Source organism: Manis pentadactyla, chromosome 2 (genome assembly GCF_030020395.1).
Source record: "Manis pentadactyla isolate mManPen7 chromosome 2, mManPen7.hap1, whole genome shotgun sequence".
In the NCBI taxonomy this organism is placed as follows: domain Eukaryota; kingdom Metazoa; phylum Chordata; class Mammalia; order Pholidota; family Manidae; genus Manis; species Manis pentadactyla.
This window is the reverse complement of record NC_080020.1, coordinates 190,190,812-190,208,764: the sequence shown is the minus strand read 5'-3', so window position 1 is coordinate 190,208,764 and position 17,953 is coordinate 190,190,812. Positions and strand designations below refer to the sequence as shown.

General features: G+C 45.4%; 1 protein-coding gene across 9 annotated transcripts in view; it reads left to right on the top strand.

Annotated features, from left to right (window-relative positions):
• Positions 1 to 17,953, top strand: part of EML6 (EMAP like 6) — a 269,209-nt gene that overhangs the window by 247,313 nt on the left and 3,943 nt on the right. For 3 of the 9 annotated variants that reach the window (XR_008995844.1, XM_057497201.1, XM_036925951.2), the window contains 12 exons: positions 671 to 800; positions 2,202 to 2,300; positions 2,901 to 2,921; positions 3,288 to 3,461; positions 9,098 to 9,306; positions 10,100 to 10,257; positions 11,218 to 11,332; positions 12,868 to 13,056; positions 14,391 to 14,563; positions 15,002 to 15,164; positions 16,677 to 16,780; positions 17,474 to 17,627. Coding sequence is in view for 6 of the 9 variants with exons in the window: in XM_057497201.1 (XP_057353184.1) it covers positions 671 to 800; positions 2,202 to 2,300; positions 2,901 to 2,921; positions 3,288 to 3,461; positions 9,098 to 9,306; positions 10,100 to 10,257; positions 11,218 to 11,332; positions 12,868 to 13,056; positions 14,391 to 14,563; positions 15,002 to 15,164; positions 16,677 to 16,780; positions 17,474 to 17,627 (1,689 nt within the window). In the remaining 3 variants the exon portion in view is untranslated. Of the gene's footprint in view, positions 1 to 670; positions 801 to 2,201; positions 2,301 to 2,900; positions 2,922 to 3,287; positions 3,462 to 4,120; positions 4,266 to 9,097; positions 9,307 to 10,099; positions 10,258 to 11,217; positions 11,333 to 12,867; positions 13,057 to 14,390; positions 14,564 to 15,001; positions 15,165 to 16,676; positions 16,781 to 17,473; positions 17,628 to 17,953 lie in introns of those variants that run through there. The other 6 variants (XR_008995845.1, XR_008995846.1, XM_057497200.1 and 3 more) reach the window with 6 other exon arrangements.

Sequence of the window (17,953 nt, the reverse complement as noted above, 5' to 3'; positions counted from 1 at the left end):
CAGAAAAGGGGCCCATATCGTCTTAATCTTGGATCCCCCAACCAGCATAGTGCCTGACACAGAAGAGCTGCCAACAATACAGGTGTGTCAGAGGGAGTCAAACCTTATCAGATCTGAATCGGCCACTGTTCTTTGTCATGAAAGACAAGACAGAAGAAGAGAAAGGCTGTAAACCCAGAATAGTATCTTAATTGTTGGGGGGAAAAAAAGCGAATTGTGTAGAATTTTGTAGACAAGCAGCAGAACGAGCATGGCACCTGCCTCAGTGCGTTGCCAGTCCCAGCTGCATCTGGGGGCGTCAGAGCACACCTCGGAGCCACCGTGCGGCTCGCCTAAAGAGCACTTGCCAAGCAGACATACAGCTCCCAGGTAACCTTTACAGGGCATCAGAGGGGCCCACTGGCTCACCTCAGGAGCTGGGAAGCAAATCTCGTTTATTTAGAAAGCTCACTCTAATTCTGTGTTGGCTGTCCACCTGGCATTTCAGGGAACTAAAAAAAGGCTGCGTTTTCTCCCCAGCTAGCCAAGAAGCAGACTGTTTCTGATGAGTGGCTGGTTGTCTCACCAGCCATGCCCTCCCGGGAGAGAGGTGGCTGCTCCCACCCGGCGGGTGTGTGTGCCTCTGCTCTCGCTTCTCTAAGGGTGCTTTCATCTCTGTGTGGGAATGTAGGAGCTGGCTCTCGACCATGTGTTTGGCTACAGAGGATTCGACTGTCGCAATAACCTGCATTACCTGAATGACGGGGCTGACATCATCTTCCACACGGCAGCAGCTGGCATCGTTCAGAACCTGTCCACAGGTAGCTCAGCCAGGAGAAACTGCCTTCTGAATACAGGCTTTTATTTTAGCCCTTTTATGTACATTCCCACTGCTTAAGTACCCCAAGGCTTAAACATTCTTTTTCCTTTAGAGCCATTCCACTCAATTCCAGACAAGTATCATGTTCTAGAAAATGCTCAGGCCCTGTTCAGAGAGTCAAAGTCCTTTGTCTCTCTAACCATGTCTTGGTATTGGCCCTCAGAGGGAGGTGTCCAAGTTTTCATTGGCTTCTCAGGTGCTGAGAGGGTTGGAGGAGCCAGAGAGAGGGTGTGGGGAATAGAGAGATTCCTTACAGATGGTAACCAAGAACAAAGCCTAGGGGAACTTTACTCATTAATTTTTAATTGTGACCAATTTTTCAGCAGCTCATATTTTCAAGTTGTATTGGTTTTGACTATTTAGCCAGATTTGCAATGAGAATGAGAACAATTAAGCAATAAGCAAAAATACCTAAAATGTCCCTTAACCATAGGGTACCTCTTAAATTTAAAAAATAGTTTAAAAAGAAATACCTCAAGCAAGAAGAAGCACTGAGACATTAATTTAACAGACAGCCATATCTTTACCACCAGACTTATATATGTTAGCATTTGACTTATCTCCTATATATCTTAGCATCTTTTTAAAAATTTTATCAAATTTTTATGCTTCCCAATTCTGTGTGCTTGTTCATGCATAGATTTTTAGACAGTGATCACTGGGCATATAATGAATTGTCTTTTAGGGGGAGGAGGGCCTTGAAGTTTTCTGTACATTTTCTCAGTTTTCTAGCACATAATCATCATTTCATTAGCAATGTGCTATTTTCTTGTATATCAAGGCTATCATTTGCCTATTGATTCTTGGGCATTTGGGTGGGTTTACAGTGGCCAGGTCGGAAGTTAGCAAACCCATTTGCCACGATAGATGATAAAGTATTCCTTGTCCTTTCTTCAACTTCCTGTGACATCTATTGAGTTAGGGCTTTTGGAGGTGAAGCTCTCACCTGTGCCATCCAGGTACCAAAGTGGACTGGCGTTTTGATACCACAAATGACTGAAAGGGATTCCCTAAGTACTTTCCTGTTGCACAGTCTTCCCCTTCTCATGAGTAAGTGGTGCCGTTTTGGCTGCTAAAGGATTTCCTCCATTATTGTTCTGAACCCTGGAAGCCTCATACTTGGACTGTGTCCTGGACCAACTTAGGAAGCCGGAAGGACTAAAGTAGGCCTTGCGTGTGTTAGAGAACAGACACCAGCCCATCTCCCCAAGGATGATTCTAAAAGTGAGAGTTTGGGGCTTTAAGCTCTCACTTTCACAAACATTTCCTGCTCACTATAAAGCTCTGGGGTCGCCTGAGAGTCTTCAGGTTCCCTGCTCACCCTCCCGTGTCTCTCTCCTAGGGAGCCAGAGCTTCTACCTGGAGCACACAGATGACATCCTCTGCCTCACAGTGAACCAGCACCCCAAGTACCGAAACGTGGTGGCCACCAGCCAGATAGGTAGGAGGGTCCTACAGCAGCTGAGGTTCTCCCAGCTGAACCGAGATGTCAACTTACTGGCAATTATTGGGAGAGGGAATGGGTGGGTCGCTGACATCAACTCCCTCTTGTTGACTTTACTATTGAGTTTCTGAGCCTTGAACGTGTCTGAGTTGGCACATCTGGTGACTGGTGATTCTAAGGGACCAAAAAGTCAGACCAGAGCTGACAATCCAAAGAAATGGCTGAGCCCTGTCCTTGTGGACTTGTGAGGACAGTTTTTCAGATCCTGAGTGTCAAATGAAGAGCCCCACATTGAAGCCTGGTGATGGCTTTGCAAGGGTAATTTGCAATGTGTGCCTGGTTGTGCCATATCCTAGGAAAGTGCCAGTGACAAATGTGAACCAATTTACATTTGTGAGAAGTTCTTTTTAACTTTGTCATCCCAAAGGCACTTTTTACAAACATCTTCCTGCTTGTTTTCATTAAACCCATATCCATTTTTTAATTTAATTTGGAACTTTCTGATGCTGATGTTGAATGCTTCATTATTTGGAAACATGACTTATTTTGGCTGTTGTTTTCCCTTGACGCTTCCTCATTGCCATTGATCCAATGCAGGTGATGTTCTGGAGACCCCAGGTAAGACTGTTCCATCCGTGAGTAGTCTGAATCTGCACAGCAAGATCATGCCAATGTATCACGTTTGCTGACTGTATCTGGAGAAGGTGCAGATACAAATCATTGACCTCACCAGTTTCCTGTGTATAAACCCCTCCACAAGTGTGCGTGTTGGACACAAATACCCTTAGGACTCTGCCTCTAAAAGCATAGCAGAAATTTCCTCTTGTCTTTTACCTCTGGCCAGGCCAGGCTGTAGGTCTCCTATGCCCAACAAGTGTAACATCCCTGAACACTTGTCTTAAAAATGCTTGTAGCCGAACATAACTGTGGGCCTGGCTCAGCCATTCTCTAGCCTTAGCTCTTTGTTATACCTCCCGCGTTCAGGAACGACACCTTCCATCCACGTGTGGGATGCCATGACCAAACACACGCTCTCCATGTTGAGGTGCTTCCACTCAAAGGGGGTGAACTACGTCAACTTCAGTGCGACTGGAAAGCTGCTTGTCTCGGTGGGAGTGGACCCTGAGCACACCATCACTGTCTGGCGTTGGCAGGAAGGTAAAGGAAGCGGAGCTTTCTGGCCCTCTGGGACGCTTCCTTGTGGCTTGGGCTGAGCTCAAACCTAGATTTGCCCCCACTCCAGAGTCCCCTGCAGGCCCTGCAGCCGGGTCAGCAGCAACCTGCCCTATGGGACCCTGGAGAAGCTGCCCATCAGGTGCCGCCGCGTCCCCAGGCCCCATGCTAGGGGAGCCCTGGGCTGGCCAGTGAAGGGTCCTGGGAGGGTGCCCCAGGGCTAGCCGCCTTTCTCCCTCGCTTCCCTCCCACCCAAACTTCCTTGTGCTCAGTTTTCTTTCTGGTGACCCTTAGATCCTGCTGCAGCCTTGTCGCCTGGTTGCCTCATCACAGGCACTGGGACAGGACCTTACCACCATTGTCTCAGAAAGACATTTTTTTTTTTTTTTACATTTTATCTTTTTCAAAATGGAGATTCACTTATAATCAAGGTTTGCATTGATTATAGCAGGATTTCTTTCTTGCCCTCCCCCAACACACACACACACACACACACACACACACACACACACACACACACACACACACAGGCAGTTACTAAATTATGTCATGATAGAATAAAAGATGTGCAGTCTTCCGAGTATATTCTTAGTTTGGCAAAAGCAGATCCAATTAGTTAGGACATTAATGAGGTCTGTCTCCAGTCAGGCGGTCTGTATCTGGGGCATGCTGAGCCAGGCACACACAGAGGTGGCACTTCTCCAACCCAGGGCTTCTGGAGTCCCGTTCTCTCAGCATCTTCCCATGAAGGTTGGGAGTGGGGCTACAAGGATGGGAGCACAGTGGGAGGTAAGTTCTGATCCCCCCAGGTCCCCCATATGAGAGAAAGAGGTTGGGGACCTGCAGGCTTTATGCTGGGATCACTACATGTTCTATCCATTCCTGATTTTTGTGTTCATCAGTGTGCTAGGTCCAGATCCATAAACTGTATGTCAGGGGTGCAGGTTCATTTCTTGTGATGGCAAGTGACCAGCTGATTAAATAGCCTCAGCCCAGATGAGAAATCGAGCATCCTGAGTGATACTCATAGCACCATAGGGTTGGAAGGACTAGAAGTCTTCCTGCCCAGTCAGGATCCAGCCTGTGGACAAATTCCTCCAGGTGCATTTCTGACAGGCTCACTTCCATCCTCTGCTGGGATGCTTTCAAGAATGTGGCATTATGAACTACAAACAATCAGGTCAGATATGAATACTCGTTTGATTTTTATACTTGATTTATATGTGAATCCCACATTTCTCCCTTATTATTATTATTATTTTTTTTAATAAAATGCTGAAGTGGTAGGTAGATGCATGATAAAGGTAGAAAACATAGTTTAGTGCTGTAAGAGAGCAAATGTAGATGATCAGGTCTGTGCCTATAGGCTAAGTTATTAATCCAAGCTAGATAAGGGCAATAAAACATCCTCGGATGCAGAAGATTTCTCTCAAAACAGGGGGGGTGAGGTTCTAAGCCTCACCTCTGCTGATCCCCAAGTTCTCACCTGATGGCCCCCCTGCGACTGTGCCTGTCTTAGGTTGTTCCTCCCTTGAGGAGTCTTACCCGTCTCTGGCTAACCAGTCATCTTCCGGGTGCCATACAGGGAAATGTAAAGTTGGTAAGTGAGAGAGAAGCCATATTGTTTGAAAAGGTTAGCTTTTTACTTCTTTGCAGATTTATGCCCTGTGGCTTCTATGCCCAGCATTTGTCTTGAGGTATCTTTACCACTTGGAAGAATTATGATACTCGGTAATTTTCGATAAGAGGCATGAATTCTACTAAAGGGTTATAATTAGGAAGGAAGAAGAAAAGCTATAGAAGTAGCAGACAGAAGAAAACATGGGGAGATTGATTATTCCTTTGACATATCTTCTTGTAGAGTAACTTCAGCATGTATATGTTTTAAACTATGAATTACATTGCATACACACATTAATATAATAGGAATACAGCTACATAACAAAAGCAGACCTACAATTACCAGCCATATCCAGTGAAACCAAGTAAACCAGTTAGGTACCCTAGGCATTTGTGAAAACTTATGATGGATATGTCTAACTGAATTTGAATAGTTTGAGAAAAATCAGACAAATTAAAACAACACATTCCTGGGAACTGTTCACATCCCATATGTTCTTTTAACAGTAGATAGTCTATAGTCGCACGATTTTGGAGCACTGCAACTTGCACTTCTCCTAGTTCTTGGTTGAGTTCCAACAGTATAGACCCAGTCAAATTTGTTGTTTTACTGTATGCACAGGCCAGCTTAGGTATCTCCTTCTTCATTCCAATGGCAAGTCCAGGAACCAGTGGGATGAATGCAGCTACAACTGCAATAGCGCCAGGATCTTTGTTGAAGTTTTTTGATGATCATCTTCTGAAATGACTTTTCCAGAGGATGTTGATGTTGGAAGTTCTTCTTCACATCGTATCTTAATTCGTTTTCTGGGTAGCCAAATTAGGCTTTGATCCTCTGTATAAACACAAACAAACCCTTTGCCCACACTTTGATATGACCTTTATACCATTGTGAAGAACCTATTGGAGGCTTGATCACTGTTTTTATTTGGTCATTGATCCATTGATTATTTAGGAACATGTTGTTAAGCCTTCATGTGTTTGTGGGCTTTTTAGGTTTTTTTTGCCTAATTTATTTCTAGTTTCATACCTTTGTGGTCTGAGAAGCTGGTTGGTACCATTTCAATCCCTCTGAATTTACTGAGGCTCTTTTTGTGGCCTGGTATATGATCTATTCTTGAAAATGTTCCATGTGCACTTCAGAAGAATGTGTATCCTGCTACTTTTGGATGGAGTGTTCTGTAGATATCTGTTAGGTCCATCTGTTCTAATGTGTTGTTCAGTACCTCTGTCTCCTTACTTATTTTCTGTCTGTTTAATCTGTCCTTTAGAGTGAGTGGTGTGTTGAAGTCTCCTAAAATGAGTGCATTACATTCTATTTCCCCCTTTAATTCTGTTAGTATTTGTTTCACATATGTAGGTGCCCCTGTGTTGGGTGCTTAGATATTTATATCCTCTTGCTGAACTGACCCCTTTATCATTATGTAATATCCTTCTTTGTCTCTTTTACTTTCTTTGTTTTGAATTCTGTTTTGTCTGATATAAGTACTGCAACTCCTGCCTTTTTCTCCCTATTATTTCCATGAATATCTTTTTCCATCCCTTCACTTTTAGTCTGTGTATGTCTTGGGTTTCAATTGAGTCTCTTGTAGGCAGCATATAGATGGGTCTTGTCTTGTTATCCATTCAGTAACTCTATGTCTTGATTGGTGCATTCAGTCCATTTACATTTTGGGTGATTATCTATACATATGTACTTATTGCCATATGAAATATGGAATAATAGCTTTGTGTAGGCAGCTCCCTCTAGTGCCCAGAAGCTCTGCTCTCTTGAGCTGCCCAACACCTACAGTGATGGCGGAGCTTGCAGTCATGTAGCACCAGTGCCTGCAAGGAGGAAAGAGCTCTTTCCTGCTTCCCAGCTGCAGTGCCTGCCTCCACTGTCAGGGCCTGTGGGCTGAGCACACATGGAGGAGCCTTTTCATTATGTCCCTGTAGCTGCCAAAGGTGTGGCTGCCCCTCCTGCTGGCCTGGCGTGATGGCGGGGCAGCAGGTTTGTGAAGTGGTGCTGGTTGGGAGGAAGGAGCGGCAGGCTGCCTATCACAGTGTGGGACCTTGGCACTGCATTGCCAGCCAGGAGGGTAGAAAACCTGAAGCTCCTGAGAGCTCCCAACCTGCTGGACTGAGTGTGCTGTGATGATTTTGTCCACCTGTCCTTTCTCCTGAGTAGCAAGCTCTATGTAATCCTTGTCCCTGTAGCAGCCCTCTTGCTTTTGGGAAGTCTTTCAAAGTACCTACCTTTCTTCTGTCCCAGAGTGACCCTTTGTGCATACTTCTTTTCCACAAGCAGGTGGAATCTCAGTTTCTCCAAGTATTCCACCTGTCTTTGCTTTCCAAACCCACTAATCTCCAGAGCACCATGTAATGTCGGTTCATGCTCCCAGAGCAAATCTCCAGAACTGGGTATTCAGAAGTTCTAGGCTTCTGATCCCTCCCTGCTCCATTTCTCTTTCTCCCACGGGTGAGCTAGGGTGAGGGGAGCGCTTGGGTCCCACTGGATTGCGGTTTTGCTACTTAACTCTTTTCCATGAGGCCTTCTCTTTTCCCCAGATGTAGGTAGTCTTGCAATGTTCTTTCTGGTTGCCCTGTCAGGATTCATTGTATTTGCTATATTTTCTTATTATATGTGGTTTTGGGAGGAGGTTTCTGTCTCACTTCTCATGCTGCCATCTTTAAGCCAATCCCAGTGTGTTGTTTTTAAATTTGGTTTATGGTATCCTTGGGGACATTGGTTTTAAAACCTCTGAGCCCTAGATAGTGAGATATCTGTTCTAGTTAGTCAAACATGCAGAGAAAAATGTACTACTGTCAGAGGTACCCTTTGGGTCTCCATAGCCATTCCTGGGAATGGAGTCCAGGAGGGAGAGTCTGAGGGCTGGCTGTAGGCCCAGCTACATTAAGAGCCCACCATTACTCCACTAGAAAGCCATTTAAAAATGAATAAATGTAAGTGATGAAGAAGAGGGAAGAATAAAATGTGTGTGAGTAGATAATAAAGGGACAGGAGGTGAGTAAGAGGAAATTAGAACCAAAGCATTAAGGTTAAGAAGAAAATGGAAAGAAAAGAACAGAAGATAAAAGCTAAAAACTCAAGGGCTGAGAAATAGCAATGAGATAAAAATAGACGGGGTTAAAATACAGGCTCAAAAGCTAGACAAGAAATTTATAAAGAGGAGCTAAAACAGTGAAAACAATAACAAACTTAACATTGACAGAGCACTCACTGCATCAAGGACTTCACCTGCATCAACTCTTTCAATCCTCACAGCACTTCATAAAATGGGAACTATTGTTATTCCCAATTTACAGAAGAGGAAACTGTGGCATCAAGAGGTTAAAATAACTTTTCCAAAGTCATTCTATGAATAAACGGTTAAGTTGTGATTTGATTAAGAAAGGTTAAATAGAACTCAGGCAATAAATTGAAAACACAAATAAATGAGACTGAGGAAAAAACTAGTAATTAAATACAAAAGGTAAAGTTTTTAAACTTAAGAACCATGAAAGGAGTATAGGGAACTTTTTTTTTCTAAAGAAAATAAAAACAACCTTGGAGAAAAATTAAAACTGTCTGAAAGAATACAATGTTCCAATGACATTCTGGGGGGTTGAGCTTCCTGTAGGAGGGAGTTCTGTGGTGATCTAGAGACTGGAGGGGGCGAGATAGGGGAGGTCCTTCAGTCATTTTGCCCTTTTTTCATATCTGGAAGCTTCCACCTCCCTGGTCATCCTTTCCAGCTGTGTTCATGGATGCCTGGATGTGGCTTGTGGGGGTTGGGAGACGGTGATGCTAGCAACACCGGCCACGCCGGGAACTTCCCAGACACCCTCTCTCCCCTACCTTGGGCATAGTTGTCTGAGGCAGGGAGGCGGCTGCTGAGGAAGGAAGAACAGGGCTACTTGCCCTGGGTCTCGCTGGGCAGAGAGCCATCCTGCCTGCTGTCCCACGCCTGGCCTGGCGGTGCTGGAAGGCCCACCTCACCAGACTCTCACCCACACAGGTGCCAAGGTTGCCAGCCGAGGGGGTCACCTGGAGCGCATATTTGTGGTGGAATTTCGGCCCGACTCAGACACGCAGTTTGTATCTGTTGGGGTCAAACATATGAAGTTCTGGACCCTGGCTGGCAGTGCCCTGCTTTACAAGAAAGGGGTCATCGGGTCCATGGAGGCGGCCAAGATGCAGACGATGCTCTCCGTGGCCTTCGGTGCTGTGAGTTCCAGCGGAAACTTCCTGAGAGAGGCCCCCGTTCCCTTGGCATGGGCATTGGGGGTGGCCATAGCCAAGAAGATGCAAACAAAAAGCCACTTCCATATTATTTCCTTCACTGGCTTACTTGTAACAATGATTCCCTTTCTTTAGCGCAGATGTGTGAGTGGACTGTACTCTTTCCCCTTTTCTCCCCTAAGATATTAATCAGAAGAGGTAGGCCCTTTACTCAGGGCAGGAGGCTCATTATTCCAGAGGCAGACTGACTTGCAAGCCCATTGAACTTGAGTCAGTCGCCATCCCTGGACAGTCTGCCCCTTCCTCGAGGACCTCTGGCACCACAGTCTGCCTGCTGGCACCCCGTGTAGGCTGCAAGGTGCCCTCAGCCAGTGCACATTCTCTGGGGCACATGGCGGAACCCAGCTGGCTCTTGTTCTCCAGGTGGGTCCTTCCAACTTGAGATGAGCCCAGGAAGATGTCCTGCCCCTTCCCCTGGGGTCCCCTGGGTCTCCTCAAAGAAAGGAAGTTCATTTAAATGCCGAGCTGCACTCAGTGGGGAACTCAAATTCCCCAAACTAACTGGATGGAGTGCATTTCAAAGCTAGGTGATTTCCTCAATATATGCTTTGTGGTTTCCACCAATTCTTTTGCCTTGTCTTAGCACAGAAGGTCGATTTGAGTGCATATTTACACTTCTCGAGCTCTGGCTCTGTAACAAAGGAGCAGGAGGTTGGGAGGGCACCCGCCCGGGAGCCGCAGTGAGTGTCCTGTACGGAAGGTGAACCTTTGCTTACAGAACTACCTCACTTTCACGGGTGCCATCAATGGAGATGTCTACGTGTGGAAGGACCACTTCCTCATCCGGCTGGTGGCCAAGGCTCACACAGGCCCCGTCTTCACAATGTACACGACCCTTCGGGATGGACTCATAGTGACTGGTGGCAAAGAGCGGCCGTAAGCCCGAGTTTTTCTGGAAACAATTTTTTTAATTGTCTGGGGAGAAACAGCTTGGAGAAAGCACAGATTTTCACTCTCCTGTCTTTTCTGCATCAGGGAGATAGTCAGCCATCTCTCCCAGAGGGCCTCAGGTCAAAACCTTCAGAAGTGAAATCCAGAGAAGGAGAGGTGGCTTACTGGTCGTTTAAAAACCAGAGAGGTATTCTTAAATAGACCAGAGTGATTCTGCTGGTCTTCGATGCTACTCTCTGCAGCTCTTCGGGGAAAGGAGGGAGGAAGGAGTGAGGAGAGGAGAGTGAAGTTCCAGCGGGGACGGGGAAGATGTGAAGCGAAGCGGAAAAGCAGGTCTCTTAGTGTTTGATCGAACAAAAACATACCTTGATTTTTTAAATTATAATTCTCTTTCCTTCCATGACAGTGGGATTTGAAAGCATTCTAGAAAACTTGCAAGTTCAAGGGTTGTGATTGCTCATCAGCCGGTTTTAGGAAAGGGACCAGCCTGGAGGGTCTATAATTTCAGGGGGTCAGGGGATATTTTCCCAGCCCAGGGCAAAATACCCTTGAAACTGAAATCAAAGGGAGAAATAAAGTAGGAGAAACCCGTTTATTGCATACAAGCAGTCATCCACTTCTGCTCGCCAGTGTCTCTAGTGAACCGGCTGCAAAAAAAGGGACCCCACCCAACCTCTCCAGTCCAGCTACGCCCTTGTTACCCTTTGTGATTACCTATTGATAGAGAGGGACTACTTCTCTCCACCCCTTGGAAACACCTATTGATATGGAGGTGCACTAAGGCCAGGCAAGACATTCTGGAAATATTGCTATTTTACCCACAATCTGTCTTGCTGGGCCCCGGGTGGCTGGGACCTTGTGAGATGACAGGGAGATGGGGAGTGGAGGTCATGGGGAGGTCTTAGGGAGAGGGCGAAATGCTAAGTTCCTTTTGATCACTTTTAGGACCAAAGAAGGAGGTGCCGTAAAACTGTGGGACCAGGAGATGAAGCGCTGCCGGGCCTTCCAGCTGGAGACGGGGCAGCTGGTTGAGTGCGTGCGCTCCGTGTGCCGCGGCAAAGTGAGCGTGGCTGGGCTGGTTGTCATGAGCTGCCCCCATGGGGCTGGGCTGAGAAGGCAGAAGGGGTGCAAGTGAGAGTTAGTTCAGGACTTTTCCAGTCAGACACTTTCACTGTGCTGGGTTATTGAATGGTTAAAACAAGCCTTCAAGATGTGACTTACTCTGCAGTGGGAGGTAGCTTAGCAAAGTCAGACCTGGGTGTAAACTGTGACTCACCCAGTAGAACTGGCTGTGTGACCTTGAATGTATTACTTAACCTTTCTGTGTCCAGCACACAGGTCATGAAGATCACATGCATTATACATGCACAGTGCCTTTCATTATGCCTGGCACATGGTCACATTCAGTAGATGTTAGCTACTATTATTGTAGATATTTTTATAGACACAGAGGTATTAAATAATTTGTCCATGCCCAAGGTTGCACAGCTGGTAAAGGGGAGAATAAGGGCCACCAAACTGTCTGGCTGAAAGGCACTGGTTTTCAAGTCATACCTGAGCTGCAATCAAAATCAACTTTGGAGTTGTATGGGGTTTTTCGTTTTTTGCTTTTTTTAAAAAATATGGATGTTAAGGCTCTGCCCAGAGCTGCTGAATCAGAATCTCAGGGTCGGTCTTGATGTGTGTTTTCCCTTTTCTTTTCTTCTTTTTAATCCTCCTGGAGATTCTTAGGTGCTTTGAAACAATCCCAGAACTTTTATTTAATACCTTGGGTTGATATTTTTGAATTGATATCAGTCTAAGAATTTGATTTCTAGAGGCTTTCCATAAAGAAGGCAAGCCTGACTTGGAGTCTACTTAATTTGAAATTGGGAGACTTGTTTTTAAATAGATAAATGACAGTCATCTGGTGGGGTAATTAGACATATGGAGATGAAGGTAGAGCTAGGCCCAGAACCTGGGGGTCATCAGGAGACAGATTTTTGTTCAGGGTAAGGAAGAACTTAGAAGGAGTTTGAGCTTTCCAAGAGCAAAACTTGGATGCCTTGCTTGTAGTGAGCTTGCAGTCACTGGAATATTCTAGCAGAGACCAGATGATGGAGAACTCTGGTCTGAAGCTCTCATACAAGGTGGTTGATCAAGAAAAGGCAAAGTGAAGGGGTCACTTAAGGATGGGCGATTTACTTCTTAAAAACAAGACAGCTCTCAGCTCTTCCTATTTTAATTCTAATGCCAGGAAAGGCACTTTCCCAAATTGCTCTAATAGTGTCTTTAAAAATTATTTTATTTTAAAATTTGGCAATATAGAGATTACAAAATTTACAATTTTAACCATTTTTTAAGTGTACAATTCAGTGACATTGAGTATATTCACTTGTTGCACAGCTGTCACCACCATCCACTCAGAACATTTTTCATCTTGTAGAACTAAAGGTTGGTAGCTATTAAGCAATAACTTCCCTTTCCCCTTCCCATCTGTCCTTGGCAGCCACCATTCTACTTTCTTTAAGTTTCTAGGAATGTGATTACTCAAGGTATTTCACATAAGTGGAATGATATAGTATTTTTGTCCTAATAGTGTTTTGATTAATTTAGGGAAAGATTTTAGTGGGAACCAAAGATGGAGAAATAATTGAAGTTGGTGAAAAAAATGCTGCTTCCAACATCCTGATTGATGGACACATGGAGGGGGAGATCTGGGGCCTGGCCACACACCCCTCCAAGGACATCTTCATGTCTGCCAGCAACGATGGCACAGCCCGCATCTGGGACCTGGCTGACAAGGTGAGGGATGGACTCTGCCTGACTCGGATGTCTGCAGGTGGGCCTTGCAGCAGTAGGAGCCCCGGGTGAGGAGCAGTCCAGCCAGAGATGCGGCTGGGGCTGCATAAGGGATCAGCTGCAGATCAGCAATTCAATTAGAAAGCCTAATAATAAAAGAAGTCCCATTCACACACAGCCAGTCCATGTATCTTTAGCTGTTTAACCATATATTTGGATAAGAGTAATGGATAAATATTTTATATACACACACATATATATCCATATATAAATATTTATAGGAGTAATGTAATTGAGAATGATTATTCTCTTGTCATAAAAGAACCCCAAAACCTAAAAAATAAAGAGACAAATCATGTCTTCCCTGGATGGGAAGACTAAAAATGATTTAAAATGTCAAATGTTCCCAAGTAGAACATTTCAGTCAAAATCCCAGCAAGGTTTCTCTTGGAGTTTGGAAGAGCAATTTAAAATTAAAACAAATAAACCTCATCTGCAGTAAAAATATAAAACAGCAAGGAATGGTCTGGAGGGAAAAAGATTAATGTTACTAAACCTTATATGATATTAAAATAAGTTTGAATAATTAAAATACTTGATTTCATTACGAAATATTTTGTGTGTAAAGATCAAAGAACAGATATACAAAAGTCTAAGTATGGGTATTATACTCAAGTTAATTTTCATAATTATTATGTTTATTAACAACAGCAGCTATCATGTATTGAATTCCTGCTACATACCTGATGCTTCATATATATATACATATATAGCATCATTAATCCTTACTACAACCTTGTGGGACCAATATTAATAACACTTCTTTTCAAATGGGAAAAGGAGAAGTAACTTAACCAAACACAACCAGTGACAGAGCCAGGATCCAGGATTTGAACTAACATACCAAAACTCAATCTGTTTCCCCTGAACAACAGGTAGCAATTTATGGTATGGCTGGAGGGTTATTTCTGGCCTGCTGCCTGTTTGTAGAAAGTGAGCCAGGCCCATTTGTTCATGCAGTGTCTCCGTCCTTTTGTGCTACACCAGCAGAGCTGAGTGGTGCAAGAGACCTTGAAACCTAAGATATTTTCTACCAAACCATTTACAGAAAAAGTGCACTGACACTTGCCCTAAAACATGTGGTCTCCTAAAGCTGCTCTAATCAAACATCCTGCCCACCGTGGCTACTCAGGGAATGGTTTCTGCAAGAAGCCGGAGGCTCGGAGGCCTGCAGTGGTACCAGAGGCAGCCTAAATGTGCTGGCCTGGTGCAGGATGTCCTCTGCAGGCCAGCCCAGGAGGCCAACGCTCAGGCAATGCTACTTTGTGTCAATGTAGAAACTGCTAAACAAGGTGAACCTGGGCCATGCGGCCAGGTGTGCAGCCTACAGCCCTGATGGGGAGATGGTGGCTATTGGCATGAAGAATGGAGAATTTGTCATCTTGTTGGTAAATGGCCTGAAAGTTTGGGGGAAAAAACGAGACCGGAAGTCTGCTGTTCAAGATATCAGGTACGCAGCAGGTGGTCTGGGCAGGGAGAAGGGTGGGCAGTCTCCTTTCCAGGGGTTCCCATTTCTAGAGGGTGATGGCTGGAAGGAAGAACACTGTTCTGAGAGTGTCTCCTTCAACAAGCCAACTAAAGAAGGAGACCTTCTCCCAGAGACCTTCTCCCACATTAATTCTCAGACATGTCTTTCCTAATTTCTGTAAGAGTGTGGTAATGGCTGCTAGTAAAATGCTATTCTACAGAAGGCTGCATACTTGCGTGAGATTTCATCCAGAGAAATTGTTGAATTCCATGGACTGTAGGAGAAGCTAACCATATGTGAGTCATGAAGAGAGATCTCATTGTCCTTGAGCATGGGAGGCCCACCCCAGAGCAGACCTGATGCCTGACCAGCCCCAGAGGGCCCTCCTCATGGGCCACGCTCTTGGATTGCTTTTTCTAGAATCAGCCCAGACAGCAGATTCTTAGCTGTTGGTTCTTCCGAACACACAGTTGACTTCTATGACCTCACTCAGGGCACGAGCCTGAATCGCATTGGTTACTGCAAAGATATCCCAAGTTTTGTCATTCAGATGGATTTTTCTGCAGATGGCAAATACATCCAGGTATGTTCCAGCTTTACTGGTATCTGGGGCAACCAATAATAATAAGCAATATTAACGATGGCTTATATTGAGCGCTTGCTGTGTGCTAATTTACTCATCACAGGAGCCCTTTAAGTACGATTACTTTTCCCCTATTTAATAAATGAAGAAACAGAAGCTTAGGGTATTTAAGCAAGTTGAAGTAATAGAACGTAAAATAATAGAGATATCCTCCAGCAAGAAAAGCAGGTAGCATAAGCCCTAATCATCTTTAATCCTCCTCTCACCACCTCCTCTCCAAAGCTTCCTAATTTCTAGTTGTCTGGTGCTGCACCTAATCATGTGTCACTTCTTATACTTTAGTCATTTCAATTCCAAATCCTCCTGGGTAGTGTGGCCCCTTCACACAGGGCCTGAAGTGAGAGCTCATCCCTGGGTCCCTGAGCTAACTGACAAGCCAGCTGAAAACAATGATTTCTCCCGCACACTGAACAAATATTGTGCATTTAAAAGCTGGCCTAGAATTGGATCTGCATTGTGAAGGGAGAGATGACATGTTCATTCATCAAATATTTCCTGAAATAGGCACTATTCCAGGCTTTTGGTTGAATAAAATGTGTCTGGCTTAGGCCTTGGTCTCCTGGAGCTTGCCCTGTAATAATGGATGAGACAAGCATTAAGCATATAATTCCAAAATATACATATAATTACAAATTGTGATTATGTGTTTATGTGCTGAGAACAAAAAGGACAGGGTGCTGAGGGAGCATTTAACAGACACTGAATTTAGATTCCTGTCCACACAAGTGATATTTAAGCTGACTGCAGGATGTGTAGGAGTTAGCCAACAAAGAGGGGTAGGAACATTGTTCCAGGCCATCTGTGTGAAGGCCCTGAGGTGGGAATGATCTCAGCTTATTCCATGAACAGCAGGGAAACCTGGGCCAGAAATACCACAGGGAAGAGGGGACTGGAGATGAAGGCAGCAGCCATTTTCTGGAAAGTGGTCAGGGTTCCTTAGAAGATTCCCAGAGAAGCAAGGGTCAGGTCCCAGGTGCTTCAGTAAGCATCTTTATCATCTGCTGTCCATGAGAACACTTGCCTTACCTCTGTACTAAAGGGCCTTGGTTCTCCAAGAAGGGATTCCCAAACTGGAGCAAGCATCAGGCTCATCTGAAGGCTTTGTTAAAAGACAGATTGCTGGGCCCCTCAGAGTTTCTGATTTGGTAGGTATGGGGTGGGGCCCAGGAACGTGCATTTCAAACAAGTTTCCAGATGATGTTGATGCTCCTGGTCAGGAACCACACTTGGACCACTGTCTTAGGACTTCGGAAATAGAAAATGGATGGAAAAATGTGCTGCTCCTGGGAACTTTGCCATGGGCTGACCACGGGCTTTGCAGTCTGGAGCTGAACTTGGCTTCAGTGAAAAGTCCTAGGGAGGTGGGGCTGTATTCTAGGAAATAGCACACCAAAATGGGAGTCCTTTTGACTGGAAAGAAAGTTGGTGGATATAGATCCCTTCTGCTTGCAGGTGTCAACAGGAGCTTATAAGCGCCAGGTGCATGAGGTCCCCCTGGGGAAGCAGGTAACCGAAGCCATGGTCATTGAGAAGATCACCTGGGCCTCCTGGACAAGGTGACTGAAAAAGACACTTCTTGAGGAAGAGGTCACAAGGGAGTCTCTTGTCCCAGGCTCAGTCTCCCAAGTTTGTGTGTGGTTGAAGAAGACCAGAGACAGAGCTATCTTTGCTTTGTGGGGGTGGGGCCAGGAGGCTTCTTGGTACCAGTTTGGGCCCCTGGCTTTGATCTGACCTGGGTTTTTAAAATGCAAAGTCTCTCATTTTGTGTAATTCATCCTACAAGTCCCCAGCCCCAGCCAACAAGTTCAAAGGGAAACCATCTCCCAGTTCTTGTCTGCGCCCTGGTGCAGTGCACTCAGCCTGCAGTCACCAGGAGGGAATGAGAGGGCTGACCTGCCAGTTAGCAGGGTGAGAAGCAGTGCCTTGCTGACTCGGGAAAAGAAACCATCGACCTGTGAGCTTGAAGGCACCCCCACTCTACTCCCAAATATACACATTCTCAAAAGGACTATAGAGAGGAGGAAGAGAATCAAAGGTGGCGAGTGAAAGGGACTGGTGTTAGAATAGAATAGTTACAGCTCAAGCAGGTGTAGAGTGGTTGGGGACAGATGCTTTCATGCTGGAAGAGCCACTTACCACACTGAGTTACACAGAGTACCCCTCTCTGCCCCGTATCCAGGGAGAGGATGTTTGCCTCCCTGCAGGAAGTCTTCTCTCACATCTCCTAACACTTTTTCCTGTTGGAACAGCATTCTGGGAGACGAAGTCATTGGCATCTGGCCACGAAATGCAGACAAGGCTGATGTGAACTGCGCATGTGTGACCCACGCTGGCCTGAACCTTGTCACAGGAGATGACTTTGGGCTGGTGAAGCTCTTTGAGTTTCCATGCACAGAAAAATTTGTGAGTCCTTTGAGTAACCTCCCTGCACTGCCTACGGGCACTCTTCTTCTGCAGTCTGCAGGACTAGATGGCCATCTAGAACACAGGGAATCTTGTTCCAGACCTGTGGAGATTTGGTGAACACCAACCCATTTCATCTCCCTTTGGAGTGGAAGGCTTGGAAGCCAGGAGAATGGGAGGGGGGGGGCAGAGGGTGGACAAAATGGCCGCAAGTGGGGCAAGCAGTGAAAGGCTGGCTAACAGAGATGTCTGTATCAAACGGGAATCCCATGAGTGAAGGAAGATTCTGGGAAGAGAGTCAAGTCTGTAAGTTGTTGGGAGGAACA